The sequence below is a fragment of the Labeo rohita genome, chromosome 3 (genome assembly GCF_022985175.1).
Source record: "Labeo rohita strain BAU-BD-2019 chromosome 3, IGBB_LRoh.1.0, whole genome shotgun sequence".
NCBI classification, from domain to species: Eukaryota; Metazoa; Chordata; class Actinopteri; order Cypriniformes; family Cyprinidae; genus Labeo; species Labeo rohita.
Genome location: NC_066871.1, coordinates 46,416,611 through 46,427,152, shown reverse-complemented (window position 1 = coordinate 46,427,152; position 10,542 = coordinate 46,416,611). Strand labels below are relative to the sequence as shown.

The 10,542-nt window shown below is 35.3% G+C and overlaps 1 protein-coding gene and 1 long non-coding RNA gene across 3 annotated transcripts in view; one reads left to right on the top strand and one right to left on the bottom strand.

The window, feature by feature from the left end:
- The first annotated feature begins 525 nt into the window (after nucleotides 1-525).
- LOC127163260 (uncharacterized) lies at nucleotides 526-3,211 on the top strand. Its single transcript, XR_007827465.1, has 6 exons — nucleotides 526-560; nucleotides 655-730; nucleotides 838-945; nucleotides 1,043-1,185; nucleotides 2,853-2,921; nucleotides 3,127-3,211. It is a non-coding gene; the product is annotated as an uncharacterized LOC127163260 (long non-coding RNA).
- A 4,502-nt stretch (nucleotides 3,212-7,713) lies between these two features.
- The window catches only part of LOC127162910 (GTPase IMAP family member 8), a 46,564-nt gene continuing 43,735 nt past the window's right edge, over nucleotides 7,714-10,542 (bottom strand). Inside the window, exon 3 of one of the 2 annotated variants that reach the window (XM_051105830.1) lies at nucleotides 7,714-10,431. In XM_051105830.1, coding sequence (XP_050961787.1) covers nucleotides 9,515-10,431 — 917 coding nt within the window. In that variant the 3' untranslated portion in view covers nucleotides 7,714-9,514. The remainder of the gene's footprint in view (nucleotides 10,432-10,542) is intronic. The other variant, XM_051105831.1, reaches the window with a different exon arrangement.

The following is a 10,542-nucleotide window of genomic DNA, read 5'->3' as shown; positions in this document are numbered from 1 at the left end:
AAGAAGAGTAGTGTTTTGTATTTTTGTAGGTTTTCTATATTAATTTCGTAAATAAACGCCATGTTTGGTTAGCTTATGTCGCGGTCTGAGGTAACGTTAACTGCTTAACGTTAATTCCTTCTTTTTAGTTTAGTTTCAAATGTAACACAATAAACAAACAAAAAAAAAAACTTCACCCGTAATAGTTTGTTTGACTGCCTGCCACTCTCGCTTTATGTTGCTCATGCTAGCCATTTTGTAAGCTTGAATATAAACTACTGTTTAAACGTTTAATTAGACATATGCTAACGAAATCACCTTGAGTGTATGTGGGAATAATAATTTCCGCATTTCCCCTCGAGCAACAGACCTGCAAATTGTGTAATTTGCTCACTATTGGTGTTAAAGGTTTTTTTAACTGCTTGCTTTTTATGCTAGTTAACGTTACCTTTCATTCACAAATGGATCTTATACGTTCATTTTAACAAATCTTTTAATAGACAAGTGGTTACTTTTCTTTTAATAAACAAGTGATTAATTTTCTTTAGGTCCTGACTGCCAATGAACCAGGCAATGATTCAGTGAGTTGCTTATTAGAAAAGATGCCCAATTTCTTACTACCTAGTAGACTCAATATTTTATTAATTGTTGTAAAACTAACATACTTTTTGTCAGCAGGTGGAGAGACAGTCTGGGCAGCACCAAGCCGACAGCTATTATGATTATGAGTGGGGATGATTATCGAGAACAGGTACTGATTTGGCTCCTGACTTGTTCAGTACTGAATAACTGATATAAGCTACAGGACCAGCAATGCTGCTGTTGGTGTTTTTGTATTGTTGATTCTTTCCTCTTTAGAAATAACTGCATATCATCCAAACCATCTCCAAATGAATGGCTGCAAGGATCCAGGATCAAGAGATAATCCATCATGAAAACTGTTTCATAGGAATCAGCGAATCCTGGGTGACAAACTAAACCTCATTGTTTTAGTGTCACTCAGGCACAACTATAGATTTAAATTGATTTTAGTGGCTTATATGTTTATATTTTTATATTTCAGGCCTGCCTGACCATTCTGTTGCCCTGGATGTGAAGCCACGCTGGAACTGCATTTCTCATGGTTGAAAGAGTTACGCATCAATATCCAGAGATACAAGAAGCCTTCCTGGACCCACACGACAAAATGCTTAGGAGGAGAGGCAGGTAATCCACAGGGTTGGATTTCACAATTTACTCATAACTAGATAGATATCACTTAAAGTAGAGTCTACTTCCAGATCAAAAAATAGGGGTGCACCGATACCGGTATGTGGTACTGAACGAGCTTGACGAGTTAATATCGTTTTCTCATAGACATTACTCAGAAGTTTGTAGTTCTGTCAGATATGTCAAAAACAAGTAAGTAAAACAATGCGCAAGTTATCTAAAGATAGGGAAAGAGAGGGGGCGCGGGAGCGCAATACTGTTGCGTGATCTATAAGTAAAAAGTAAAAGTGTGACATATTATACCCCCAAAAAATTTCATACAGTTAAATTGATCACTTGGGATCAAAAATGATAAGTTCCATTTTGCAGAGAAATGTTGTCTGATAGTGTGAAAAAATGTCTGAATAAATTTTGGTTTGACTGTATCTATTTGATAAATGAAATTAACCAACTAACATTTTACATATTCTTTTAGTTTCTGTACCCAATATTTTATAAATTTACCGGTAAATTAAAAAACATTGATATCAGTACTCAGAATCGGCAAGTACCAAAAATAAAACCATCGGTATCGGTCGAGTACTGAAAAAAAGTGGTATAGGTGCATCCCTAGTACTCACCCCTATGTCATCCAAGATGTTCATGTATTCCTTACTTAAGTCATAAAAAATTATGTATTTTGAGGATTCAATTCAGCATTTAGTAGACTTCTATGGTGCCCCGAGTTTGTTAACGATCCCAGATATGGTTGTAAACAACCTCGGCCGAGGAAGAAGTGTCCTATCTAGTGAAACGATCAGTTATTTTCATAAAAATAATACAATTTATATACTTCTTAATGTCAAATGCTCGTCTTGTCTTGCTCTGCCTAAACTCTTTTTTCGGTACATGACAGTTAGAGTATGTCAAAAAACTCCCATCCCGTGTTCTCCCTCAACTTCAAAATCGTCCTATATCACTGTTTTACCTTTTTTGTTATGGGTATTTGATCTTCTTTGCTTGTTCACTTTGCAAAGACTGGGTCATAATTTCAAAAAACATAATTTCTTATGACACTCCTTACAAATATGTATACAAACACATATACCTCAGGATGACTATTCTCCTTTAAGTATAGTACATGCACTTAAACTTTATTTATTTATTTTTATTTTTTTGTTTCTTTATATTGCACTTTTATTGTATTGCACCTCCCGAGCTCCTGGTCATTTTTAAACATGTTTAAAAAAAATGTAGTTGGCCTGAATTTGACCATTGTAAAGGCTCTCCCCTAGGGCTGCACGATAAATCGCATGCGATTGTCAGGCGCATTAGTCAATAAAGCTGGTTCTTTGATTAGTAGTAAATCTCCATCACATGCATTCAGCTGGAGCGGCAATTAATACACAGTCGTAAATGACTGACAAGTTACGCAGAATCACGCTCATAATCAAATGCGATTCATCTGCGATTATGAGCACAATTTTGCGTAGCTTGTGAGTGATTTACGACTCCATGTATAAATTGCCGTTCCAGCTGAATGCACGTGATGGAAATTTACTACTAATCAAAGAACTGGCTTTACTGGCTATACACGCATGATAATTACATGTAATTTATCGTGCAGCCCTACTCTCCCCTATGCCTAAATCATACACAAAATCATTTTGCTGTGTTTTCCACAGGATTTTTTTGAGACTATGGAGGATAGCTGGACCTTGGTCTGCCTGGGGGATCTGGGGCCATGGCCTTGTGTAAGCAGAATCTTAAGAGTTTTGTAAATAGGTTTTAAACTAAATATCCTAGCTAGGACACATAGTAATAAGATAAAATTCTCTGTGAATAAGGCCCCAGATTCTGCCTTTCCTTTAGAAGCTGGAGAACCACTTAAGATTTCAAAAGGAACCTTGACAGTTTGGGATGACTTATCCAAATTCTCTGTTATTTTTTTTTGTGTAGATTCAAAGGAAAGGTGAAAAATGAGGAAGTCTGGGAACCACTGAAGAAGGCAGCAGTGAGGGACGGAAGTAATCATCAGAACGTAAGTTCTTTGAGAATGTGTGCATTGTTTATTACAAGATGTGTTTTCATTTAAGTGTAGTAATGTATACTGTTGGTCAAACTTTGAAATTAATCTTAAAATGTAAATCATTTCTGTGATCAAAGCTGAATTTTCAGCATCATTACTCCAGTTGTAAGTGTTCAAAATCATTGTAATATACTGATTTGCTGCTTAAGAAACATTTCTGATTATTATTGGTGTTGTTAAAAACAGTTGTGCTGCCTAAATTTTTTTTGTGTACACTACAGTTCAAAAGATTGGAGTCACTAAGATTTTCTTTTCTTTGGGAAGACTTTAATAGCAAGGATGCATTTAATTGATCAAAAGTGATAGTAAACACATTTATAATGTTACAAAAGATTTAAAAAAAAAAAAAAAAAAAAAAGATAAGTTTTTTTGTTTTGTTTTGTTTGTTTTTGTATTAATAAAATAATTCTGAAAAAACACAATTTACACAGAAATATTAAGTAGCACAACTGTTTTCAACATTGATAATCAGAAATCTTTCTTGAGCATCAATTCATCATATGAGAATGATCATGTGACACTGAAGACTGGAGTTAAGGCTACTGAAAAATTCACCTTTGCCTCACAGGAATGAAATACATTTTAACTTGTATTTGAAAAACAATAGAAAACATTTTAAGTTAAAAATAATATTTCACAATATTACAGTTTTGTACTGTAAGTTTGATGAAATAGACTTGAATAGACTTCTATCGAAAAACATTGAAACACAAAGACTGCAGTTTTTTGACTGATTGTGTACATACATTAGCAACATTAACGGGGTGATCCTCCCTATCAGGTGACAGAGAACGATATTGGCAGTACAGGCTCAGGCTGGCGAAGAGGAGGAAGAACATGTTTGACATCAGAGTACTCGGGTACTATGGTCCTTTGGTAATGACAATATTGTTTAGGTTTTGCTTTGGATAGTGAAGCAGTATTGAAGCACATCACCATCAGATATTTGTAGCAGGTGTTTCATACACAGGACACTCAGGAAACAAATTAACTTAAAGTAATAAAGAAGTCACTACTGAATTGCTTCATTTCTTTTTATCAGTGTCTTTTTTTGTACCAGATTATAGGGAGTTGTCAGTGAGTATTGATTAATTATTGATCTTTTTTACAGATAAAATCGTTAACTATACCCATCAGTAATGAGAAACTTTTCAGTAAAATGAAAACAATTCAGTAAAAATTACATGATTTATGTATTGATGTGTTCAATTATCTGTGCTCATGACTTAAAGAATAGGTGTAATGTTCAAAATGTATTGGCTTAGTGTTGTAGAAATAACACTGAATAAATGCTGATTAATAAATGAATGCACTGTTTTTGCTCATTTAATGTTTAGAATGTAATGTTTTTGTAATGGTTTGCATGTATGTATTGAATATATTCACAAAAATCTCCTATAGCGATTCAAAAACATTAGAATTAAGTGTTTTATTTTTTATAGCAGAAAATGTTTATGAGTTTGTCATTTATATACCGATTTAAAGGTGGTACGAGCACATCCTCTGGACCGGACTAAAGGTGAGAAGTAAAAATTTAAAATATGAGGAACGTGGTAGTTTGGTTGTTAGGACGTACTAGTTTGGTCGTTAGGACGTACTTGACACGTCCCACCAACGTAACACTGTAACGTTGCCACGACGAATATGGGAATCACAAAGTTACGTTGCTGGTACGTTATTTGGGACGTCGCTGCGACCAATCTGGTCCTTTATAGTCACGTCCTCACAACGTGCCAGTTTGGTCCTTGAGACCTACTCACCACGTTCCAGCGACGTACGAAATAACCGCCACGACGAATATGGGAATCACAAAGTTACGTCGCTGGAACGTTATTTGGAACGTCGCTGCGACGAATATGGTCCGGTCCAGTAACGTTGTCACGACGTAACTGTGTTAGCTGGGTAGATATGTACAAACGTATCTGAATGCATTTTTAGGAAGTATTCTGTGTTACATATTTGTACGGATTTATGCCGTCCTACCGCGACTATTTTTGGCCAGGGACACAACGTTGCCGTCGGACCAATGTTAGCTGGGTACCCACCCAGCACCAGACGTCATTTGGACGTCGTTTTTTGGACTAAATCAAGTCGGCCCGTCATGGACTTCTTTTAGCCCAAAAATCGACGTCGAAAATTGGTCTTTGTTTGGTCCGTCTAATTTTGGTCCAAAGTTGCCCTAAAATCTACGTTGAAAACTGGTCGTTGTTTGGTTCGTCAGATTTAGTAATTCACATCCGGGACATTTCCTCGTGTGCGCGCCTCACCCATTTGAAATATTTTTTTTAGAGACACCATTTTCTTTCTTTAAAATTTCTGAAGAGAGCTGCTGACAGAGATATAAAAAACACAGGTGATCTGAAAAAGCTTAATAAATTACTTAATATGTATCTTTCATAATATATTTAGCCTATATCACCACGCATCTGTAATTTTCTTTTGCAAAATTCTATATGTCTGTATACTTTTATGTTTGTATGCTTGTTAGATATTTTAAAAGGACTAACATACAAACATAAGTAACACTGTATATGAGCATTAAATAAGTAAACCTAAAAATGTAAATTCTGTTATTAAACGGTATTGTTTTGTATATTCTATATATTATTTATTTTTCTTTTCTGCATTTCACCTTTGCTATAGTTTACTTCTAATAAACCTGACATTGTATAATAAATATTGTTGACAGATTGTTTATGTTCCTTCCTAGAATCTTTTATGCTAATGGCCGTGCACCAGAGTTGGAGCGAATCTCCTGTCGAAGCACATCTCTAGACATTATGATCCATATGACTAGTAAGTAATACCTTAAACATAAACTACCAGTCAAAAGTTTAAGGGTCAGATTTGACATGTATTTGAAATAAGTCTTTTATGGCAACAACTGCTGCATTTATTTGATTAAAATACAGTAAAACTGTAATATTGTGAAATTACCATTTAACTATTTTCTATTTCAATATGTTTTAAAAAGTGATCTAACCTGATTTTGCAGCAACATTATGCTTACACCGTGTCTACACTGGACGCTAGTGCCACGACATGACAAAATACAGTAGAACCCATTATAATCATTGATGCTGTCTATACTGGATGCAGCGCGGCATGACACAACAAATCCACTACAGTAAACTGCTACCGCATTCTATTTATGACAAATTACATTTTACAATGTATTCGCATAGAAAACAGTTATTTTAAATTGTAATAATAAACATTACTGTTTATTTATGATCAAATAAATGCAGTTTCCTTGCTTGAACATAAGAGACTTATTTCAAAAACATAAACAAAACTGACCACAAATGTTAATAACACAAGGGATACAAATATTAGTCCATTTATTCTAATAAAGTGCAAGAAGCTCTTAAAAATATTAAAGTAAACAGATATTTATTTATTTTTTATCTTTGGTGATTTGTATTGTATACCAAGAATGCAATGCATAATGACGTACATTTTCTGTCTATGCTGGATGCAAACCAGAGCGACCATTGAAAATCATTTGAACTGTGTGTCAGTACATGATAAATAGAACACGGCATCAGTTTGCTGTCAGGGATTTGTAGTGTTGTGCTGTGTCCAGTGTAGACAGCATCACTGATTATAATAGTTTATATCGTATTGTGTCGTATGTTGTATGCATTTTGCTCACTGTGTTAAAACTAATATGATGCCATTCATAACTAATAGAACTTTTCTATTTCAGAGACTGAAAATCATCAATAAGATAAAAGGTAATGATAACTTATTTTAAGAATATAGTAAGACTAACAAGAGTAAATTAAAATGCATCTGTGACTTCATATTGCTCCTTATTTTTCAGTGGATTGATAGCTCCAACACCAATTAAGCAGACCTGAGCAGCTGATCAAGGATCACCAGAAACTCTGCAGAACTTCAGTACCCAGTCCTCAATAAGTCCTCAATACCCAGGACTGGAAACCAGAGTTGTAAGTCATCAATCTAGCAGTCATCCTGCCTCTCTGAATTGTCATGTTTAGAACATATTTCAGGAGATCTCAACATTGTCTCTCGAGGTCCACTTACATGCGTTTTGCTCCAACCTAGTCTAGTGTGTCTGAACAAACTAATCAAGGTCTTCAGTTTAACTATAAATTTACCTGAACTATGGGTGTGTATCTCTCAGGTCCCTTGATCATTAGTCAGTGGTTAAAGGAGAACTACACTTCCAGAACAACAATTCACATATAATGTACTCACCCCCTTGTCATCCAAGATGTTCATGTCTTTCTTTCTTCAGTCTTAAAGAAATTATGGTTTTTGAGGAAAACATTTCAGCATTTTTCTCCATAAAATTGACTGATATGGTGCCCCGATTTTGAACTTCCAAAATGCAGTTTGAATGTGGCTTCAAACGATCCCCAGCTGAGGAAGAAGGGTCTTATCTAGCGTAATGATTGGTTATTTTAATAAAAATAATACAATTTAAATACTTTTTAATGTCAAATGCTCATCTTATCTTGCTCATCCCGACCTCTGTTTTTGTTCCGTTTCATGAAAGTTAGTGTATGTGGAAAAACTCCCATCTCATGTTCTCCCTCAACTTCAAAATTGTCTTATATCACTGTTTTACCTTTTTGTTAAGGGTGTTTGATCTTCTTTGCATGTTCACTTTGCAAAGACTGGGTCAGTACTTCTGCAGCGATGTAGGATGATTTCGAAATTATTTTTCAAGTTGAGGGAGAAAATACGATTGGAGTTTTTCAACATACCTTAGCTGTCTTGAGTCAGAATACACAGAGTTCAGGGAGAGAAAGACAAGACGAGTGTTTGAGATTAAAAAGTATTTTAAATTGTATTCTTTTAATGAAAATAACCAATTGTTTCACTAGATAAGACACTTTTTCCTCGGCTGGAATCATTTACAACCGCATTTGGGATCGTTTGAAGCCACATTTAAACTGCATTATGGAATTTAAAAATCGGGGCACCATATCAGTCCATTATATGGCGAAAAATGCAGAAATGTTTTCCTCAAAAAACATAACGACTGAAGAAAGAACGACATGAACATCTTGGATGACAAGGGATGAGTACATTATCTGTGAGTCTTTGTTTTGGAAGTGGACTTCTCCTTTAAGGGATGCCTTAATCACAAAAGTGTCGATGCTCACTACGTTCCCTTATAGGAAGTTCTGAAGCTCAAAACTTAAGAGATAATTCACTACAAAATGACATGTGACCGATTTTAAAACACAAACCAATATCATATTTCAGCATAAACATACATCTCTAGACAGGTAATGTCTAATCTAGCAAACATTTACAATTTATTTATGGCTGAAATCTTGCACATTCATGTAACAAAGTATTTATCATAATGTACTGTAAATAGCATTAAAAGAGATATTCATTTTAATACTGTGTGTAAATTTCAGTAGTGATGCTGTACAGTGAGGATGGAAATAGTCACCAGTGTGTAGTGAGCCTCTGTCCTTATCAATGTCTGAATTTGTAAACACAATTTATCAGTTCACAACCTAGCAAACTATTAAGGTGATTGAGATGCACCCTCTGTATGGCAGTGGACTTTGAGGGCCAGAGAAGAAGACTTTGAGAAGAACCCCTGACACACTAATTAATCACTCATGAAGAATGATTACACTTTCATCTGAACAGAAATATGCAATATTTGACTCCTACTCAGTGCTGTTATTATTTTCTATTCCCTTTTGTGTCAATCACAGCTAAATAAAACCAAAGTCCATTCAGCCACAGGTCACTGCATCTTTTGCTGTGTAAGTTATTTTTGTTTGTTTGTTTGTTTGTTTTTTTAATGTCAAACATTCTCAGTATTCATTGTAAGGAACACTGTTTCAGTATAGTTCTTATGTACTATCCATTTAACATTTCAGCAGCTGAATTCATTTAGTACTTGCATAGTAATTTTAAATGTACCACATTTGTGATGCATATATAGGAAGTGACATAAAACTGTGTTGAAAATTCTAGAAAATTGTTCTCATGCTGTAAGTCAGTTCCCACTCAACGGACCAGGAGCAAGGAACTGAACCAAACTTATATAAGGGTGTGAACCAATACAAAGACAGGTGTGGGAAATTAACCAATGAACACTTAACAAGAAACGGAACAAGAAAGACCAAATAAGGACACAGGAGGGAAAAACCAACAAAACACAGGGCTGTGACAAAGTGTTAGTATTAAATATTTTTTAAAGCCTATAGAGAAAATGTGCTTAAATTTGTCTTGTGTGTCTGATCATTATTGAATCTCTCACTGAACTCCACACATGTCCTGTTTTGCTAGTTTCCCTGTGGATCTAAATGCACATATAATTGCCTCTGTATTACTGATTCCCTTTCTTTCAAGTTCCTTTATGGCATTCACATCATCCCCTATTTCGTTTAACCAGGTGACTATAACTCTTATGTACTCATGAGTTTTGATCAAATGCTCTTCTTCATATCGAGACTCTTCTGCTAAACCTAAATGCTGCATTTTCTCATGTAGTTTCTGCTTCTGAATCTCCTGAATGCATTTCTCTGTTCCCTCAAATATGTCATTTCTGAAGTATCCTTCATTTTCTTCTACCATCTCCTCTATTTTACTGATCAGATCTTTGAACTGAGGGAAACTGGCAGCATTGTTGTTCAGACAGAAGAATCTGTTTCCACAACTCTGTACGAGGGACTGTAGATTTGGATCACCATCCTGTAAAAACTCTTCAATGGTTTTATTTTCCTTCTCTAACTGATCTTTGTGAGTGAATAGAATCATGGTGTATTTTTCTATCTGTTCTCCGAACACTTCTTTAAGCTCCTGTATTGTATTTTTCTCCTCCTCAGTGAATCGACCCACTTTAATCACAATAATAAAAGCATGAGGTCCTGGAGATGAGTATGTTATGCATTTCAGTAGTTCAGTTTGAACCTCTTCTTCACTCAGCTTATTATCATAAAGCCCAGGTGTGTCAGTCACTGTGATCTGTTTACCAAACCTCACTGTAGTTTTAGACTGACACTGTTTTGTCACTGAGTTTGAACTAGCTGAAGATTCAAACATGTTTTTGCCGATGATGGTGTTTCCAGTGGCACTTTTTCCAGATCCAGTTTTTCCCAGCAGAACCAGCCTGATCTGATCTTTCCTCTCAAAAATCTCATCTGGATCATCTACTGGAGACTCTCCTGAAACTACAGCAGAAACATCAAATCACTAATAAAGCACCTTCTATGGATTCTTCCCTTCAGATCAGTGCAACAAACTTGCACTTGGTGAACAAACCGCCAAATGTTTATATTATT